The sequence below is a fragment of the Ammospiza nelsoni genome, chromosome 19 (assembly GCF_027579445.1).
Source record: "Ammospiza nelsoni isolate bAmmNel1 chromosome 19, bAmmNel1.pri, whole genome shotgun sequence".
Classification (NCBI taxonomy): Eukaryota; Metazoa; Chordata; class Aves; order Passeriformes; family Passerellidae; genus Ammospiza; species Ammospiza nelsoni.
The window spans coordinates 984,376-1,004,626 of NC_080651.1; the positions used below are offsets into that span (position 1 = coordinate 984,376).

The following is a 20,251-nucleotide window of genomic DNA, read 5'->3' on the forward strand; positions in this document are numbered from 1 at the left end:
GGGCTGGGAGCGGGGCTGGGGTCTGGGCTGGGAGCAGGGCTGGGGTCTGGGTTGGGAGTAGGGCTGGGGTCTGGGTTTGGAGCGGGGCTGGGGTCTGGGTTGGGAGCGGGGCTGGGGTCTGGGCTGGGAGCGGGGCTGGGGTCTGGGTTTGGAGCAGGGCTGGGGTCTGGGTTTGGAGCAGGGTTGGGGTCTGGGCTGGGAGCGGGGCTGGGGTCTGGGTTGGAGCAGGGCTGGGGTCTGGGTTGGGAGCGGGGCTGGGGTCTGGGTTGGAGCAGGGCTGGGGTCTGGGCTGGGAGCGGGGCTGGGGTCTGGGTTTGGAGCAGGGCTGGGGTCTGGGTTTGGAGCAGAGCTGGGGTCTGGGTTTGGAGCAGGGTTGGGTCTGGGCTGGGAGCAGGGCTGGGGTCTGGGTTGGGAGCGGGGCTGGGGTCTGGGTTTGCTCCCTTGGCTGCCGACCGAGCTGCGACACCTCCTCCGCCTTTCACACCCCGGCACAGCCGATATTCCCGAAAGCGGCGCCAGCAAAGGTGTTATTCTTAGAAGTCAAAAAACACCCTTTGAAGTCACTGTCACCCTATTTATATCTTTCCTTCCTTCCTGGTAAATATCTAATTAGACACCAAACCGAAGCGGCATTTTCCCCTCCAGGAGCGGGTTCGATCCGCGGCAGCTCCTCGCAGCTCCTCTCCCCTTGCCGCAGCCAGAGCGATGTTTGTGTCCAAAACTGGCTCCTTCCCTGCAGGCTGAGCCCCTCAGCCTTGGGTGGGGCCTGCTGGGGCTCTGTCAGTCCATCCTTCACCTGCTTACAGCATCCCCTGTGCAAGGGAAATGAAATAGTCAGGACAGGGGAGTGAGTGCTCCTGCAGCCCAGCCCGGGGCAGAGCAGCTTCTGCAGAGACCAGGGCAAAAAGCCTCCAGAGACCAGGACAAAACAGCTCCAGACACCTGGGCAAAGCAGCTCCTCCAGACACCAAGGCTTTGCCTTTGAAGTTGTTCTGCTGCCTGGTTCACAATGGCTCAGCTGGAAAGGATGGGAATGCAGAGTGCCCCTTCCCTAAACCCACTGCTCAGGCTGGGATGGTTTCCTGTGCTCCTGCCATCCCCTGTTCCTCCCATCTCATTCCTGCCATCCCCAGCTCCTGCCATCCCCTGTTCCTCCCATCTCATTCCTGCCATCCCCAGCTCCTGCCATCCCCAATTCCTGCCATCCCCTGTTCCTGCCATCCCCAGCTCCTGCCATCCCCAGCTCCTGCCATCCCCAGCTCCCTCCTGCTTGCCAAGAGCTTTCCCCCAAGTGCTGCAGCCCCACAAAGGGTTCATACAGGGCCCTGCCCTCGTTTGTGACAGCTGGCACGTGTCTGAAGCTCATTGTCTGAATTTAGTTCTGCTCCCTCTGCCCCACAGCTGCCAGAGCAGGAGCACAGCCCAGCTGCTGGAGGAAGCAGCTCCAGAGGTGAGGAGGCAGGAATCCATACAGACCCAGAGGGCAAAACCCACCCTTTTTTTGGGTGAATTAAGCACATCCAGCTGCTTAGGGCAGGATTTGGTCTCCAGAGATGGAAAGGTTCAAGGACAAAGCCTCCAAGGAGCAATGGCAGAGCTCCATGGAGCAGATGGAGATGTGGAATGGGATGTCTTGAACACCAAGTAATGGCCAAAGAGGGATGGAGCTGCAGAGATCTGCCAAAAATCCTGCTGGGTCCTGCACCAGGAGCTCTGCAGTGGCTGTGGGGTCCGTGCTGGGCTGGGATGGCCAGGACCTGCTGTCCCCAGAGGTACCAGGGATGTGGCACGAGGGATGCAGCTCCCATGGGTGGCCAAGCAGGGCAACACCCATTAACAGAGAGGGAGAGCAGGGAAGCCAAAACTGGGAAACAAAAGAGAAGAACAGGACAGGAGGAGGCAGGAGAGGGAATAGGATGAGCCCCATCTGTAGGCCAAGCTGTTTGTAGCTTGCAAAGGGAATTATTCCCAGGTTTTGCTGTTCACATCTTTAAAAGCTTTGGGCTGTCACTTGGATCAGCAGCTCCTGGGCTGTCAGCAGAGCAGTGCAGTGATCAGAGACGCGGCTCCATTCATAATTCATAGCCCAGAGTGATAATTTATGGAGGCTGGAGGCTCTCAGTGCATCAGCTAATGGGGGTGGGGTGTGGGGCTGAGCTGTGGGAGGGGGCTCAGCTCTGGGAAACCCTGCTCAGCCCTGCCCCAACAAAGCCCAAGGAGCTCAGGTCCTGTTCTGCACCCTCTGCATCCCCAAAGCTCCAACAACCCAGAGGAGGTCTCTGGACATGTTTGATGGCAGCCAAGCTGCCTTCACTTCCAAAACAAAAATTCCTTTGCAATTTCCTTGGATTTACTCATGAATGGGGACTTGAAAGGAGCAGCAGCTCTGCTTGGGTCCAGCACCCCCTGCCCAGGGCTGAGCCCAGCTGGGCCAAGGACAGCATAGAGCTGAGCCACCAACCTCACAGGGGGCAGGGAGGCCTCAGCCCATCCCAGCCCCATCCCAACCTCATCCGAGCTCCATCCCAACCTCATCCCAATCTCATTCCATCCCCATCTCATCCCAATCCCATCCCAACCCCTTCCCAGCCCCTTCCCAACCCCACCCCAGCCCCTTCCCAGCCCCATCCCATCCCCTTCCCAACCCCATCCCAATCCCTTCCCATCCCCATCCCAGCCCCATCCCTGTTCCCTGCCTGGTTCTCTCCACAACAGAGCAGGATATCAATCACCCTGTGCCAGATCTGAGGTTTGGGAAAAAAACAAAGCCCCAGAATTGAGCTGATTTCCTCAGGCAGGTGGTGTTCAGCTTTCTGGGAAGACACACCAGCTAATCCTGCCCTCTGGCACCTCCACTGGCACCCAGCAGCTCCCAGCCCCTCCCAGGCTGAGCTGCTCTCTGTGCCAAGTCCCAGCCTCTCCAAATGCCCTTCCCAAACCCAGACTCAGCTCCTGAGGGGCTGCCCTGCACCCCCAGAGTGCCCCAGGCTCCCCCAGCTGCACCTGCAGCCCCACAGAAAACCCCAGCCCACCTCAAAGCAGCCGAACCCACAAACCCCAGTCCCTTCCTTTGACTCTGGGCAGGGATGCCAGGATGACACAGCTAACAAAAACAACCCAAACCATTTTCAAAGGACACTCTCTCCTCCCTAAATTACAGGGAAAGTATTTCAGGGCTCAAATTCATGCATTAGCATCAAACAAAACTTGCTGATCCCTGATGCCCAGAGCTGTTTGAAGGCGAGGTGGAACACAGCCTGTGGGATGCCCACATCCAGACCACATCCATGAGTGTGAGGCCATCCCTGGCATCAGCCCTGCACCCTGAGCCCTCCCTGACCCTTTCCAGCTCAGATTCCTGGTTCAGGCTGTGCAGGGTGGGAGCCCCCTGGGATCCCCCCTGCACCAGGACCTGCACCCCCTCTGCAGCCAGACCCACGCAGAGCTATCCCCATTGACTTTCAGCTCTTTCTGCAAAAAGCAGAATGACTCAGGAGAGATTCCCCAGGCTGGCAGGAGCGCCGTGGCACCTGTGCCAAGCAGGAAACGCTGCCCAGGTGGCTGCAGCTGCAGGAGGGGCAGGGAGGGATCGCTGGCTTGGGGATGAGCGGGGTTGGCAGCTGGACGTGGCACACCTGGTGTGTGGCACAGCACGCACCTTGGACCAGGGCAGCCCTGAACAAACAAAGAACCTGCCTTCTGCAAGCCAGGCACGCAGCTCACAGCAGCCTGCAGGAGTCCAAACCAGATAAACCAGTTTAGAAAAGCCCCAAAGCCTCTCCAAGCAGGACTGGTCCCTGTGTAGATGCCTCCCTGGGATGTCACCCCTGGCAGTGGCACCACAGGGGGGTCACCCTCACTGTGCTGGCATTATCTGTCGTGTATTTATTACACATTAACCAGAAAGTTTACAAATCTTGGGGCCAGCATGATCATTTTCACATTTTTCACATTCTTTCACATTTTCACGCCTGCCTGGAGAGCAAAGCAGTGGCTGGAGCCCAGAAAAACCTGCGGCCCTTTGAAGCACACCCAGCTGTGCTGAGTTACCCTCCTGCCATCCCCTGGGGCTCACAACACACCCTGGGGCTCCCAGCTCTGATCTCCAGCCCAAACCCACCCAGAGACCCTGCCCAAAGTCCCAGCAGGATCCCCCATCCCAACCATGAGGAGCAGGGAGAAAAGGACACAGCAAAGGATGAGAAATTCAAACTGAATTCCTGCTGTTACCCAGGAGCTCCCAGTGTCACCCCTTGTGGGTCAGGGAAACTGAGGCAGGCAAGCAGGAGTGATGGCTCAGCTGTGCTGAGTGATGTGGGACGGGGACACGTCCCCATGGTGCTGACCCCACTGGGGGATGTCCAACCACAGCCTGGGGGGGATGGATGGCAGGGCAGAAAAACAAATCTATGGGGTTTTTGGTTTGTTTTCTTTTGCAATTTAAGATTCCAGAGATTTTGATTTGAGCAGAGAAGGGCAGCAGGTACCTGGTGAGGGGTCTGCCCATGGGGCAGAGGGGCAGGAGCTCTGTGTCTGCCCCCTTGGGCCTCCCTGGTGCTGACATGTTTACCAGCAGAGCTCCATTCCCAGCACAAGCGTGCTGACAATGCTCTGAACACAGTCAGGACTTCATTCCAGGAAAAAAGGTTTTCTGCTGGCATAGTTTACACTAGTTCTCCTCACAGAACAAGCAGCACCGACAAAAACATACTTCTGCAGATTTACCAGGATTTCTGCCAGCTCCTGGGACAGGAGAATGTTTTTCACCCATCTCACTGCTGGGTCTTTCAGAGAAAACATTTCACATGCCGAGCAGGGCTGGGCAAACCCCGGCAGAATAAATGAGCTGCAAGTGCCGGAGCCACCCGGCCAGGGGCCCGCGCTCCCCTCTCTGCCCAGCCCGCCCTCTTTCCCAGCTCCTGGCTCATTTATCTCATTTATGCCCTCAGCCAGCACTCTGCTCTGCTTCCCTGTGGGTTACAGAGCCCCCAGCCCTGCTGCTGGAGTTGCTGGGATGATGGAGAGGCACGTCCCGCTGCGAGCGCTGCCAGGCACGGGTCTGACCCATGGTGGATGTGCCAGGGAAAAAGATCCCAGCCAAGCCAAGCAGCAAATCAGGAAATTTGGGATATTACCCCAAAAATATGGGGGGAAAAGGGTTTTACCCCAGCCCTGCTGCTGGAGTTGCTGGGGTGATGGAGAGGCACGTCCTGCAGCGAGCGCTGCCAGGCACAGCACTGACCCAGGATGGAAAAAGATCCCAGCCAAGCCAGCAGCAGGGAAAATCCCAAAAAATATAGGGGAAAAAAGGGTTTTACAGTGGGGCTGGAGAGGCTGTAGCCACCATCCCTGTCCCCCCCCAGAGCCCCCAGCCCTGCTGCTGGAGCTGCTGGGATGATGGAGAGGCACATCCCACTGTGAGCGCTGCCAGGCATGGGATGGACCCAGGATGGAAAGGATTCCAGCCAAGCCAAGCAGCAAATTGGGAAATTCCCCCAAAAATATGGGGGGAAAAGGGTTTTACCCCAGCCCTGCTGCTGGAGTTGCTGGGATGATGGAGGTCCTACAGCGAGCACTGCCAGGCACGGGACTGACCCATGGTGGATGTGCCAGGGAAAAGGATGCCAACCAAGCCGAGCAGCAAATTGGGAAATTTGGGAAATTACCCCAAAAATATGGGGGAAAAAGGGTTCTACAGTGGGGCTGGAGAGGCTGCAGCCACCATCCCTGTCCCCCCACAGGGCCCCTGCAGCCCCCTTGGCTCCCCAGAGCCTTATTGCTCTTGGAGAGCCCAAAGGGAAGGAATGGGAAGGTGAGGCAGAGAACAGATGCAGAGCACTGACAAGAAATACCGAGGAGCAAATCGCTCTGGGGTTTTTCATGCCAGAGATATTTGCGTTCTTATTTCTGCCCTGGAGGCACAAACCTCTTTTGTTGTCCCACAAGCACTTGCAGTGTCGTTACCAGGAAGAATTTCAGCACAGGGAGGGTGCCCCATTCCCAGGGAAAAGCTTGGATAACGGGATTTCGGCTCTGCGGGGCCTGATAAAAGGTGGTCACCCTTTATCTGCACCCCTGAAAGGCAGGGCAGGGGTAAAGGACATCACCTCAAAGGCTCCCTCAGAGGAAGGGGTTTCCTGTGGGACAGGGAGATAGGAGATTCTCAAGGACACACAGGGTTCTCCCATGGCTGAGGACCCGGATTTCTGGTGGATTTCTGGTGGATTTCTGGTGGATTTCTGGTGGATTTCAGAAGGACTTCAGCAGGATTTCAGCTTGTTCAGGAAGGGAGCTGCTGAAGCCTCCCTGAGAGCACCAGCACTTGCTGTTGGGCCAGCATTGCCGAGAGAAACCAGCAGCAGATTTCCCAAAGTTCCCCAAAACAAAAAAAAAAAGCGCAACAATTTGCCTCATTTTGGGCAATCTGGAGAATTTTGCCCCAGCTACCTGCTGCCCTTGGCTGTGCTGTCCCACCAGCAATCCCATTGGGAAAAAGGAAGGGAAAAGCAGCAGAAGGGGCTGTGGCCAAGCCAAACACAGCAGCGCTTGCAGGGCAGGGACATTGGAACCTGGCTGCTTTTTCCAGGATCAGGAAAAAGGATCAGGATCAGAACCAGATCAGGAGGTTCCACATTAACCCAGCACTCTGTGGTGGGCTCCTGGGCCAGCACAGGGGGCAGAACCCAGTGGCCCACAAGTCACAAGGAATGGTGCAAGGCTCCAAACCCTCCTGGCAGCCCAAATCCATCAGTGCCCAGCATGCTGAGAGCAGCAGCAGCAGCAGCTCTGAGGCTGCCAGAGTTCCAAGAGAGCTTGGACAACCCTCTCAAGGACAATGTGGGATTTCTGGGGTGTCTGTGCACAGCCAGGTGTTGGACTCAATGATCCCTTCCAGCTCAGGATGTTCTGTGATTTTAGGATGACAGAACCCCTGCTCCGTCCCTCCCCATGCCTGTAAGTGGTGAGTTGGTCTCTCCTGCTCTGCTTGACTCACAAATCCCTACTTTTTAAGCTTCCTGCATAAAGGACATGTTTTCCCTTAAAAATCCTACTAAGGAGTTGGTTTTCCCTAGGAAATGCAACCAATGGAAATGTTTTCCCCTTATAACTCAAGCAAGGGACATGTTTTCCTCTTATAATTCAACCAAAGGACATGTTTTTCCCTTAAAAAATGCAACTAAATGAGATGTTTTTCCCTAAAAATGCAACAAAAGAGCATGTTTTTCCCTAAAAGTCCATGAAAGTCCAGGTAAAGGAGATGATTTCCCAAAAAAAATTACAGGCAAGGGAGATGTTTCCCCAAAAATGCAATTGACAGAGACATCTCCCCTTAAAAATTTAACTGAGGGAAACTGAGATGTTTTTCCCTAGGAATGCAAGTAAAGGAAATGTATTCCATAAAAATGCAACTAAGGGATGGGTTTTTCCCTAAAAAAAGGGAAAAGGCAAATAAGGGAGATGTTTTCCCCTAAAAATACAACCACGAGAGATGGTTCCCCCTAAAAATCCAAGCAAGGAAAATGTTTGCCCTAAAAACGCAACCAAGGGAGTTGTTTTCCCCCTAAAATTGCAACAAAATGAGATTTTCCCTAAAGGAAAGGAGGTTTTCCCTAAAGATGCAACTAAAGGAAGTGGCTTCCCCTAAAAACACAACTAAAGGAGATGTTTTGTCCTGGAAAATACAAACAAGGGGCATATTTCCCCGTTAGGGAAAATATGGGCAGCACCCAAACCTCGGAGGGGACAAAAATAAATGGGGGCGAGGGGGCTCTGGCGTGTGCTCCCTGCATCCCACCCGCACCTGGGGATGCTGTGGACCCCAGGAACGCTCCAGACCCCGAATTGCAGGGATGATGAGGACCCTGCACCCGGGGATGCTCTGGACCCCGCATCGTGGGGATGATGCTGACCCCAAATTGCGGGGATGCTCCAGACCCCGCACCCGGGGGGTGCTCCGGACCCCGAATTGTGGGGATGCTCCAGACCCCGCACCCGGGGTGTGCTCCAGACCCCGAATTGTGGGGATGCTCCGGACCCTGCACCCTGGGAATGCCCCGGACCCCGAATTGCGGGGATGATGCGGATTCCGAATCGTGGGGATGTTCCAGACCCCGCACCTGAGAATGCTCTGGACCCCGGGAATACCCCGGACCCCGCACCCGGAGATGCTCCGGACCCCGAATTGCGGGGATGCTCCAGCCCCCGCACCCTGTGCGGGCTCCGGACCCCGCACCCCGGGAACACCCCGGACCCCGCACCTGCCGGAGCGCCCCGTGCGGGGCAGGTGCGGGCCGGGGGCTGTGGGGGCTGAGGGTGCCGCAGGAGCCGCCGGGGATGCTCGGGACCCCGCGGGGCCGCCCCTGCACCGCCCCTCCCGCACACGCGGTGCCGCCGCTGGGCGAGCCGGGCCCGGCGCCGCGCACATGGGCGCTGCGGAGCCGCCGGCGGAGACCGGCTCCAGCCGGTATAAAAGGGCTGCGAGCGAGCACCGAGCAGCAGCAGCCGCCGCCGCGGGCAGCGGGAGCAGCAGCGGCCGGAGGCCGGCGGGCAGCGGGGCCGCCTCCTCGCCGAGGGTCGCCCGCTCGCCCTCCCGGGCCATGGGCAGCCCCTGACCCCGCCGCAGCACCGGGTGAGTGGGGCTCCCGCCCGGCCGTTCCGGGGGAGCTGGGTGGGGGAGGGCTTTGTTTCCCTTTTTTTTTTTTTTAATTTTTTTCCCCGTTTTTTTGGGGCGCTTTTTAACGTTATTTTTTCGGTTTTTTCCAGCGTTTTCCTTCCCCACCTCCCCTCGCCCGCATCCCTGTATTTTTAGCCCGCGGCCCCGGCGATGCAGGAATCAGGGCTGAAATGTTGGGAAAGTGATGCAGGGAAGGGGGGGCCACGCCGGGCCCCTGCGCTCCGGCTTCTTCATTTGCAATTTTTCCCCCGACCACCATTATTTCTTTTAATCTTTAAATGTACAAAACACACGCCCAGGTTTGCGGTTTCGCTGGGTTGTTTTTCCTTCCCTTATCATTATTTTTTTTTTTTTCTGTTCCCTAAGCGTGCTTCCTCCCGATCTGCTTTTCCCCCCCTTGCAGTGACACAGGAATTGGTGGAAATCTCTCGGGGGGGGTCTCCCGGCACTTCCCGCAAAGTTCGGGGGTCCCGCCCGCGCCCCTCGCCCTGCGCGGCTGCGGCAGAGCCGGGCGCGGGCGGCAGCGCAGGGAGGGATGCGGAGCCCCCGCCTCGCTCCATCCATCCCCGGCGGAGCGGAGCGGAGCGGATCCCCCGGGAGCCATGCGGCACCGCACGGGGGGCTGCGGGGTTTGGGGACCCCCCCCTGCCCCGCTCGGGGACCCCCGGCGTGGGCTCGCAGCCCGGCCGGGCTCCCGTGCACTCACTCGCCTGCTGCGCCGGGCCGAGTTCCGCGGTGGGCTCGGAGCGCGGGGCCGAGGAGCCGAGTCTAAAATGGAGGAGGGAAATGCCGGTGGCTGCCGGGCACGGCGGCGGCGCGGGGGGAGCCGCAGGTCCGGGCGGGACGGGGCGGCCACCGCGGCCACCGCTCCGTGCGCGGCCGGGAACCAGCGGGGCTGGCCCGCGCTGTGTCCCACGGGGCTGGCTCCGGCACTGGCACCGCCACGCGGGTGGGGCCGTGACCCCGGCACTGTCCCCCAGCAGCGCGCGTGAGGCGGTGACCCGGGCACTGTCCCCTGTACAGGTGTGGCGGTGATCTGTCCCCCTGTACAGGTGTGGTGGTGACCCCGGCACTGTCCCCCTGTACAGGTGAGGCGGTGACACCGGCATTGTCCCCTGTACAGGTGTGGCGGTGATCTGTCCCCCTGTACAGGTGTGGCGGTGACCCCCGGCACTGTGCCCTGTACAGGTGTGGCAGTGATCCCCCCGCACAGGTTTGGCGGTGACCCCGGCACTGTCCCCTGCACAGGCGTGGCAGTAACCCCAGGACTGTCCCCTGTACAGGTGTGGTGGTGACCGTGGCACAGCAGACCCCCCTGCAGGTGTGGCAGTGAGCCAGGAGCGACCCCCCCACTGCAGGTGATCCTGTCACTGTCCCCCTGCCCAGGCGTGGTGCTGCAGTGGCCTCGGCTCCATGCAGGTGTGGCAGTGACCTGGCCCTTGTCCCCCTGCCCAGGTGTGGTGCTGGCCCTGGCACAGTGGGACCCTCTGCAGGTGTGACAGTGAGCCCAGGACTGTAACCCTGACATTGTCCCCAGCACAGTGTCCTCCCCCAGTGTGTGACACTGGTGCTGTCCCCCCTGTGCAGTGCTGGGGTTCCATGGGGAGCTCCATGTGGGACCCTCACCCCTGGGTGACACGGGGCAGGGCTGAGGACACCCCATATCTTACGGGGTGATCCCGTCCAGCGGGGTGGCAGTGGTGCCAAGGGCTGCAGGGGACCTGGTGACAGCGGGGGTGTCCCCACTCCCCGTTTTGGGTTGTGGGCAGCCCTGTGCTGCTGTTCTGGGGCCAGCCAGCCTGGGGACGATTGGTGCCCGGTGCTCCTGCGGCTCCACCAGCCCGCGGTGGATCTTTCACGAACTGCATCCATCCGCCCCCGTGCACCGCAGGCAGATGACAGCTCCCAGCTCCGGGCTTGGCTGCTGGGAACAGCCAGCCCGGGTGCTGAGCTGGGAGTTTCTGGTGCTGGGCTCACAGGGCAGCAGCAGCAAGGAGGGACAGAGGCAGAAATACCAGCCCAGCTCCCACACTTGGTCCGGCTCACGGTGCCTTAGGGGTGCTACAGCTCTCCGGCTGTGCCTCTCCCAGAAAAATTCAGCTTCAACTGATGCCTGGCTGCCTGTCCCCTCTTTTCCCAGATCCAAAATGACGGTCAAAGCTGTAAAGATGCCATGCACCTCTGCAAACGTTTATACTAAAGTGCCTGACGGAGGATGGGGCTGGACGGTCGCCTTTGCGTTCTTTGTTGTGGAAGCCCTGACATACGGCATCATAAAATCCTTTGGAGTCTTCTTCAACGACCTGATGGACAGCTTTGACGAAACCAACAGCAGGATATCCTGGATAATATCCATATGTGTGTTTGTACAGACCTTCACAGGTAAGAGGAGCGGGCGCTCGGCCCAGGTGCAAGGGGCAGCCCTGTTGCTGACTCAGCACGCAAGGACCTGGCACCTGTGACTTTTGTGCCTCTAATGGCTCCATTATAAATTAAATCACAGCCATAAAGCTCAGAGACTGCTCCTCAAATGCCAAGAAATGTCTGTCTCAGCCTGGCAGTCCCTTTGAGCCCTTTGAGTCTGTGGGTGGTGCAGGGACATGGTCCATGTCACTGAGCCTGACCCAGTTGTTCAGGTCCCACCAGCAAGGGGCAACACCCAGAGTGTTCAAACCAAACTCTGCTGTGAAAAGGATTAGAAATAACTTGAGCCTTGCTAAAATCCAGTGGTATCCGGGCATGTGGCTGGAGATTTGTCCCAGACTGCCAGCAAGGGGCAAAACCCAGAGTTTTCAAACCAAACTCAGCAGTGAAAATAACTTGAGCCTTGCTAAAATCGGGTGGTATCCGGGCATGTGGCTGGAGATTTGTCCCAGGCTGCCACGTGTGTTCTGGTGACTTTGTAGCACCTCTTAAACGCTGTGAGCTGTTATAGGGTAGTTATAGGGTAGTTATATCAACTCCTGAGTCTATGGACTCGATTGAGGTGCATGTTTGTTCGTTTTCAAGCATGTACTTTGCCTCTGTGGACTCCTGGAGGCTGTGCTTTCACTTCTTCCTGCTCTCTGATGACGATGGGGCGCAGCAGCGAGCCGCAGGCGGTGATGCCCAGCTGCAGCACCCCGACAGCATGAGGGTGGCTCCAGGGTGATGCTGTGCTGTGCAGGGAGGCGGCACCTCAGGGAACCCGGGCAGGAGCATGAGGAGAAGTCTGCAGGAGATGGTGTCTGTGAAGTCGCTGAGGTGGGTGCTGACCACAGCTCTCTCCCTCTGCAGCTCCTCTGTCGACGGTCCTGAGCAACCGCTTCGGCCACCGGCTGGTGGTGATGGCCGGGGGGCTGCTGGTCAGCGCTGGCATGGTCATCGCGTCCTTCGCCCGCAGCGTGGTGCACATGTACGTCACCATCGGCGTCGTCTCCGGTGAGCCACCCTCCTGTCCCCTGTGCTGCTGCCCCTCCTGAGCCGATCCCGCAGCGAGGATGGGCCCCAGGCTCAGCTTTGTGCCTGTGCCACCCTGGGCACCGCCCTGGGCACCGCCCTGGGCTCGGCCCTGAGCTCGTGCAGCGGCACCGGTGGCTTCTGGTGAGCTGAGCAAAGCTCAGAGAAGAGCAAAGCTGCACCCGGGATCAAATCCTCTAACGCTGCCTCTGTCTCTGGTTTCTTCTCCTGATGCTTTTCCCCCTCTCCAGCCTGCCCTGGGTGTTCTGTTCATGTCCATGGCCAGGAGCTTGCCTTGCTTAAGGAAACAGTTGCTACAGGCTCAAATACTTTAAGCAGATGAGATCCTCAAAGTGGACCCCACTGGAGGTCCATTTGCATTATCTAGCAGGTTTGGGAGGCTGGGTCTCTTGGTTTGGGTTTTTGCTCTCCTTTTTTCTTTTTTTCTTCTTTTCTTTTCCCCCTTCCAAATTACAAAAAAATAACATTCTGGTTTCCCCAATGATTTTCTTCCAGGGTGACTTGCTGAGTTGGCCGAAATGATTCTGTAATGACCGCCGGGAAAGCCGACTTAACGTGTTCTTGCATCGGTGTTTCCCCCTCCTTTACTTGTTGTTATGGCAATTTTTGGCATTTATTCACAGGCCTGGGATACTGCCTCTCCTTCCTCCCGACTGTCACCATTTTATCACAGTATTTTGACAAAAGGCGCTCGCTGGTCACAGCGGTGGCATCCACAGGGGAATGTTTCGCCGTCTTCTCCTTCGCACCAGGTACGGTGCCCACGTGCTGGGAGGGCCAAAGGCACAAATCCTTTCCCCAAGCAAACAGCCAGAGGCCAACTCAGTGCCCACAAGTGGCACCCAGCAGGCAGAGTGACAGCAGTGCCAGGCACGGGTGTGACACTCCCTGAGCACCCCCAGTGCCATGTGCCAGTGCAGGACATGCCTGGCTGATATGCAGCCCGCCAGGCTCCCTATATAGATCTGGCAGGGCTAAAAATAAGCCCGAGAAACTTCAGCTATTTAAAACACACAGTGCCCAGAACTGCTCCTAAAGGTTACTGGGCTTGTGCTCAGCACAGGCTGCCAAAGAGCTGCAGCCTTTTGGGGAGCTGTGCCCAGGCGTCACAGCCCCGTCACCTCTGCCCGTGGAGGTTTATGTGGTGTGCTGTGCTCGTGTGCTCTGGGCTAATCCTCACTGCAAAGCTGCTTTGGGTGCAAAGGAGGGCTGGTAGTTAGGCAGTGACGTGCACCTTTGAGCAGAGCTGAGCGACTTCCTCTGCTGGCTGGTTTCAGGGTGGGGGCAGCTGAGGAAGGACACTCAAGCGCTGAGTTTGCCCTCCTTAACTGGAAACAACAGCCCCTTTGCCCCCAGACCTCAAAAAAGGTTATCTAGAGGGTGGTATCTGCTCGCAGGTGGTAAAAGCCACAGCTTTTAGCTTCTGGCTGCTGCAGCAGAGGGAAGGAATTTGGGTGCCACACCCCAGGGTAGAGGGACCCCTACTCAGCCTTTTTGAGAGGCACCCAGAACCCTCCAGTGAGGAATCTCCACTCCCTTCCCTGGCTGTAAATTCAATTCCTTGGTGTGACTACAGGCTTTCCCAGTTACACTTCTCCTCTTCCCCCAGCAATCACGGCCCTGAAGGAGCAGATTGGCTGGAGGTACAGCATGCTTTCTGTCGGGGTGCTGCAGCTGGGCATCACCGCCTGCGGCTCGCTGCTGCGCCCCATCGTCATCAGAGAGCAGGAAGAAGTGAAAGCACAGCCTCCAGAGGAGTCCACAGAGACAAAGTACATGCTTGAAAATGAACAAACATGCACCTCAATCGAGTCCATAGACTCAGGAGTCGATATAACTACCTCACCCAGCAATGTGCCTGGAAAAACCAAAGCAGAGCCGAAAAGTGAAGAACCAAAGCAACACGGACAGAACCCCGTTGACAATAGCAGCACCCCTCCAGCACCAAAAACCAAACTACTGGACTTCTCTGTGATGAGAGACTATAGCTTTATCTGTTATGCATTCTTTGGCCTGTTTGCAACCCTGGGCTTCTTTGCTCCCTCCCTCTACATCATCCCCCTGAGCCGCAGCCTGGGCATCGGCAAGGACCACTCTGCCTACATCCTGTCGGCCATGGCCATCGCCGAGGTCTTCGGCAGGATTTTTGCGGGCTGGATCCTCAACAAGAAGCCCATCCGCAAGATCTACATCGAGCTCATCTGTGTCATCCTGCTGTCTGTAGCCTTGGTTGCCTTCCCTTTTGCCTCTGGATTCTGGGGCTTGATGATATGTAGCGTTTATTTTGGGTTCATGCTCGGCACGGTGGCGGGCACACATATTCCCCTCCTGGCTGAAGACGACGTGGTTGGCATTGAGAGGATGTCCTCTGCAGCTGGAGTCTATGTCTTCATTCAAAGCTTAGCTGGGTTGGCTGGACCACCCCTTGCAGGTAACAAACTTTGGTCTTGGTTTTGTTTTGGAGGTGTTTGACAGCTGTGGGTGCTGATCTCTGCCTAGAAGGTGTTCTGGCAGCACTAATCAGAGCCCTGCAACCACTACTGGGAGTCTCCCAGAGCCAGAGACTGCAATGCAGCTCTGCAGAGTCCCACGGATGAGGCACTGAGGAACCTCAGAGGGAAGGGAAATACTGCAGAGCTCCCCTGATCCTGTCAGAAACCCAGAGCTGGCACCACTTCAGGCACCAGCAGAGGCGAATCCCTCTCGCTGTGCCTGTGCCACGCGCTGCAGGAAGGTGAGGGCTGGCAGAACAAACAGATGCCTGCTGCATCTCGGGCTCAGCATCCCTGCAGTGCCCAGGGGAGCGCTGGAGGTGACACCGTGTACCCCAGAACACAATGGGGTTTGCTTTTTAACATAGCATCCGATTGTCACCGAGCTTCGGCCGCAGATAAAATGCAGATTAAAGCCCTACAGGAGGGCAGGGGGGGAGCGGGCTGTGGCTAACTGCTGTAAATGTTTATTTTCCAGGTGTCTTAGTGGATACGACAAAGAACTACAGCTCAGCCTTCTACTCCTGTGCTGCTGGCATGGTCCTGGGGGCCGTGTTCCTGGCCCTGGTGAGGCCGTGCAAGACTGGGCTCTGCCACCAGCAGCAGCAGCAGCAGCAGCAGGTGGAGGAGAGCACGGCAGGGCCACCACCAGAACTGCCAGATGACTTTATAGACATGGATATTGGAAAAGCAGAAAATTCAGGAAAAGGCTCTGACAGCGTGGTATAAAAAACCCTGTTCCTTCTCCATCTAATGCACTCAGTGTAAGGCTGGGGGAAATGTCAGCTCTGCTCCATGTTTTAAAACTCCATTCTAAAGGGAATGTGAAATTTTAAATGTGAACAGTTGCTACCAACAATTTTTTTTTTTTTTTTAATATTAGACAGAATTTTTTTTAACCAACAATGGAAAGCTCCATAGAAAATACGGATAGCCACATAAGAATAACTTCTGTCTAGCATGAAGATGTGATGCACACTTGCTTTCCTGATAACAAGCATAGGTAAAGGTCCAACTGATCCATAAATACTGACAACAGCAACAGCAGAAGCAGCTCAGCCTCTGACTGTCACCCATCCCCTACCACAAATTCCACACAGACCCGATGATACGAACTGGAGCATCTCATACACCACCAGTAGCCAACTGAATCTTCTTCTGGAGGGACACAGACTCACCCTTTAGCTTGGAGGAGGAGGAAGAGGAGGCCAGGCTAGATAGCTGACAATTAGAAACCATTGCTAATGATCTTAACTTGAATGTCACATAATGCTGGGAAATCCAAGGCTCCGTGTGTCTTTATGGCCAGTTATTACTGCACATATTTCATAAGATCATTTTTCTTCTCCCAACTGGGATCCTTAGAATTGTTTTCTGTTGATAGTCAGACCTGATGTACTGTTTCTAATTTAACTAGTATTTATTAATTTATTCTGAGATTGTTAAAAGGAGGTTAGCTTAAATAACTGGAGAGGAAAAATGATCTTCTGAATAACGGAAAGCTGTCTTTACATCAACCTCTCTAATGCCTATCTTGTATTGCTTGTGAAATTGTTGGGAAAATTACTCTTACAGCATAAAGTGTAGCTGTTTTTAATAGGTAAGTCGTAAGTAACCCAGTTATTTTAAAAGGAAAAAAACAAAACAAAAAGAATTACAGGTCCAGCATCGTTTTCCATGGCAAAGGCTCAGCTGGAACCAGCCCCCACCCCACAGGGAGGATTTGGCCCAGGATGTCTTAATGTACCCCAACCTTGGCTCACAGTGCACGAGGGGATCTCTGCTGCAGCCCCAGACCCTTCCCCTGTCTGTGCCCCCCATCTCTGCCCCCCCGGGGTGCTGGGGGGCCGGGCTGAGCTGCACCCCCTCCCCAGCTCTGCCCTCACATCAGCTAAAGGGGCTTTTATGTTTTTGCTGCTGACTTCAGTGGGAAGTGAAGCGGAGCCTGTGCATGAAGGGGAGGATGAAAGGCAGCGCTGGAGCTGTTGATTCATTAACGGGAGAGGTTCCTGCTCACGGTGACACGAGCTTGCTTACCCCACCTATATGCATCTTCTCGCCTCTAGGCAACTCAGGGGGACAAATCAAACAAGTCTGTTCTGGTTTGGGGGGGAAAATCAACCCCAAACCACCATTTCTCTGTACTTAAGTGGAAGTGGCATCATCCATTAACTGCTACACTGACCTGTCTGTGTTTTACCAGCCATAGAAATGTGGGACAATCTGTACAAGAAAAAAAAAAAAAGAACAACCTCTTTTTTGGGAAGGTGCTTGGTTTGGTTTTTTTCTGTCTTAGATGTCCAAAAAAAAAAAAAAAAAAGAAGAAAAATTTTAAAAAATTAAAAAAAAAAAAAAAAAAAAGAAAAAAGAAGGAAAAATAATAACAAAAAAAAAAAAAAAAAAGCAACAGGCACTCTTGCAACCAAGTGGCTGGAGCAAATTCATCCTCACTGCCCGGGACCCGCGGTCTCGTGTCCTTCCTCTGCCTCAGCACTTTATCACGGCCAGCAGAACCTCGCTGTGTTGCACCCAGGACTGGAAGATCCCTACAGAGAACCAGAGTTGTGTGAATCGCTGATCAGTGAACAAATAGCCACGTTGCATTACGATGTACCTTTAATTTATTGTTAATTTATGATACTTCAAGCGTTTTGGTAAATGTTCTGTAGCCTATCCTCGTCAGGTTGTTGAAGTCTTTGTGAAATGAGACCTCACTACAGCACTTTGCTATTACAACTGCTTGGAAGTGGAATTAAGGCCTGCAGGTTTTGCGTGTGTGTGGAAGCTCCCTGTTCTGCAGATTTGCGAGGTTCTACTGTATTTAGTTTGGGGTTTTTTTTTCTTTTTCTCTCTCTTTTTTTTTTTAATTTGAATTACCAAGTTTCCAATCCAGATCAAACGCTCCGTTTGTCACTGACCTCACAGTCCGTGTCTGTTCCTGTCACGAGCAGGGGAGCGAGTGGTGAGTGTGTGTGTGTGAGGGCACAGCACAAGCAGGATTTACTGATTTGTTTGTAACTAAGCGGACTCTGGAAATACTCTTAAAAAACACTGAGATTTGCAATAAACTTTTTCCTTTTTTTTTGGGTTTTTTTTTTTTTCCTTTTATTTTTAAATAATTTCTTCTCCTCCTCTCGCTGGGTTGCAGTGGGAGCTGTCACATGCCATTCCTGCAGCCTGGAGTGGCTCTCCCTGGGGTTGGGCAATCCCAGCTCTCTGGAGGAGAAAGCACCAACACAACCCTGCTATTGGTGCTGAGCTCAGGGGTGCTCCTGTGAGCCCTCACCCCTGATTTAGAGGGAGACTTTTCCTCTCCCAGTGCCTGAATTGTGGCACTTGGGAGCGTTCCCCACAGGGCACACAAACATGGAATTATTTCATCATTGAATAAATCATAAAATTTATAATTTTATCATTTGTTCGATGATAAAATTGAATTCTGCTGAATGAATTGCTGAATGCTTTCTCCATGCTAGGCTGAACAACTTGTGTATCATAAAAAATCTACTTAACCCTCCCCCCCCCACCCCAAAAGCCACTAAATAGCAGATTAGTCCTGCTAAAGAGCAATTTTCAGTCCCTCAAAGCTAATTTATTGATTTGCCTTTCCCTGCTCACCCTGTCCAGCATCCCAAACCCTAACAGGAGCAGAGCTGCCACGTCCCAAATCCCTCTGCCTGCATTAGGTTTGCAAATGCTGAGGGAATCATCACCACGCTGATGTGCATTAGGTACAGGCTGTTTCCATTCTGCGTGCAAACGGGCTGGAACACCAGCACCAAAGTCCAGGGAAGATAATCTGCCTCCAAATTCGACTCTGGCTCGCTTACAGCACTGAACAAACATTATTTGCAACACTTTCCTCCAAAACAACCCCCCAAAAAGAGGCATTGCAAAGGCTGCACACAGCTCACGTAAATTTAAAATAAAAGCACATTTAACTGGAGCACTGTCAGATGTCTCCCTGCACAGAAAGATTTTTAAGAGTTATTTTTCCCACCTGGTTTAAATTAATTGCCCATGACCTTCTCTGTTGTGCTGGCACAAAGGCATTAAAGCAAGAACAAAACAGGATAAGGAGATATTTGTTCAGCAGCTCTGTACATCTCTTCAGCAGCACAGTAAAGAGGGGAATGTGGGCAGGACGTGCCTCAGCAATCCCTGGTATTCCTCTCCAAAGGGCTTGTATAAACTCTTGTAGTCAATGAGGTCAGTGCTGGCCAAATGTAAATAGAGGAAATTACACAAGGGCAGTAGCCTTCAGACCATGGGTATCTGTCCTTGAAGCAGAAAGGAAGCTGGGCTATTAAACCAGTTATTTATATACATTTATATACATTTTATGTATACATATATACATATTTATATGTAGTTTGCTATTTTGGGGCCTTAAAAAAAAAAATCAAAACAAAAAAACCCCCCAAGAACAAAAAACTAAAAAAACCTAAACCCCCCCCCCCAAAAAAAAACAACCAACCAAAAAGCAAAACAAAAAAGCCCCAACAAAACAAAACAAACAAACAAACAAAAAAATGCATAAAAAACCCCAAAACACAAAAAAACTCAAAAAAAAAAAAACCCAACCAAACAACCCCCCCAAAACTAACAAACCCAAACAAACAAACAAACAAAAAAATAAATCCCCACAAGTCCAGCCAAACAAAAAAAAAAAAAGACAAACCCATTTTTTCCATTTGAAATTAAAAGGGAGGGGAAAGCTCTTGCCCTTTTTCACTTATTTCAGCAAGATGACACCAGGTTCTTAAGGGGGACAAATGAATCCTTTGCAAAATGGCCAAACTGGGCTTGGAAAGAAGGCAAAGTAGGTGCTCCCAAAAGAGCTCGGATGTTTTAACTCCCCTCAGATGTTACTTGTTACCGCCTGAGATCATCGTGTTCCAGCTGCCTGTAGTAAACATGACCTGGATTCTCACAGTGATGCAAGCCCGGCTGCAGCCGGCCCTGCTCACCTCCTTCCTCCTCAAAACCCCAACTAAGGATGCTGCACGGGCTGGGTTTAGGAAAAGTATTGGGTTTAGGAACAGTATTTGGTTTAGGAAGAGTTTTGGGTTTAGGAAAAGTATTGGGTTTCGGAAAAGTTTCAGGTTTAGGAAAAGTTTCAGGTTTAGGAAAAGTCTTGGGTTTAGGAAAAGTACTGGGTGTAGGAAAAAAGCCTTGGGTTTAGGAAAAGTTTCAGGTTTAGGAAAAGCCTTGGGTTTAGGAAAAGTATTGGGTTTAGGAAAAGTTTTCAGGTTTAGGAAAAGTTTCAGGTCTTGGGTTTAGGAAAAGTACTGGGTGTAGGAAAAAAGTCTTGGGTTTAGAAAAAGGCTCAGGTTTAGGAAAAGTCTTGGGTTGGGAAAAGCCTTGGCTTTAGTCAAAGTATTGGGTTTAGGAAGTCTCTGGTTTAGGAAAAGTTGTGTTTAGGAAAAAGCTCAGGTTTAAGAAAAGTCTTTGGTTTAGGAAAAGCCTTGGGTTTAGGAAAAGGCTCAGGTTTAGGAAAAGTATTGTTTTTAGGAACAGTATTTGGTTTAGGAAGAGTTTTGGGTTTAGGAAAAGTATTGGGTTTCGGAAAAGTTTCAGGTTTAGGAAAAGTCTTGGGTTTAGGAGAAGTACTGGGTGTAGGAAA

At 53.8% G+C, this 20,251-nt stretch overlaps 2 protein-coding genes across 3 annotated transcripts; one reads left to right on the forward strand and one right to left on the reverse strand.

Moving 5' to 3' along the window:
* Positions 1–316: 316 nt before the first annotated feature.
* Positions 317–9,783, reverse strand: LOC132082037 (uncharacterized). Its single transcript, XM_059486090.1, has 3 exons — positions 9,696–9,783; positions 9,381–9,643; positions 317–812 (listed from the first exon to the last, which is right to left on the reverse strand). Exons 1-3 carry the CDS (start codon positions 9,781–9,783, stop codon positions 801–803), a joined length of 363 nt encoding a protein of 120 aa, XP_059342073.1. The 3' UTR covers positions 317–800.
* On the forward strand, positions 8,424–17,706 carry SLC16A6 (solute carrier family 16 member 6). Of its 2 annotated transcripts, XM_059485842.1 has the most exons (6): positions 8,424–8,629; positions 10,815–11,056; positions 11,951–12,094; positions 12,757–12,885; positions 13,743–14,564; positions 15,104–17,706. In XM_059485842.1, exons 2-6 carry the CDS (start codon positions 10,822–10,824, stop codon positions 15,352–15,354), a joined length of 1,581 nt encoding a protein of 526 aa, XP_059341825.1. In that variant the 5' UTR covers positions 8,424–8,629; positions 10,815–10,821; the 3' UTR covers positions 15,355–17,706. The 2 variants fall into 2 exon arrangements, with proteins under 2 accessions (XP_059341825.1, XP_059341826.1); XM_059485843.1 differs by lacking the exon at positions 8,424–8,629 and having other exon boundaries at positions 10,968–11,056; positions 12,629–12,885.
* The last annotated feature ends 2,545 nt before the right edge of the window (positions 17,707–20,251 follow it).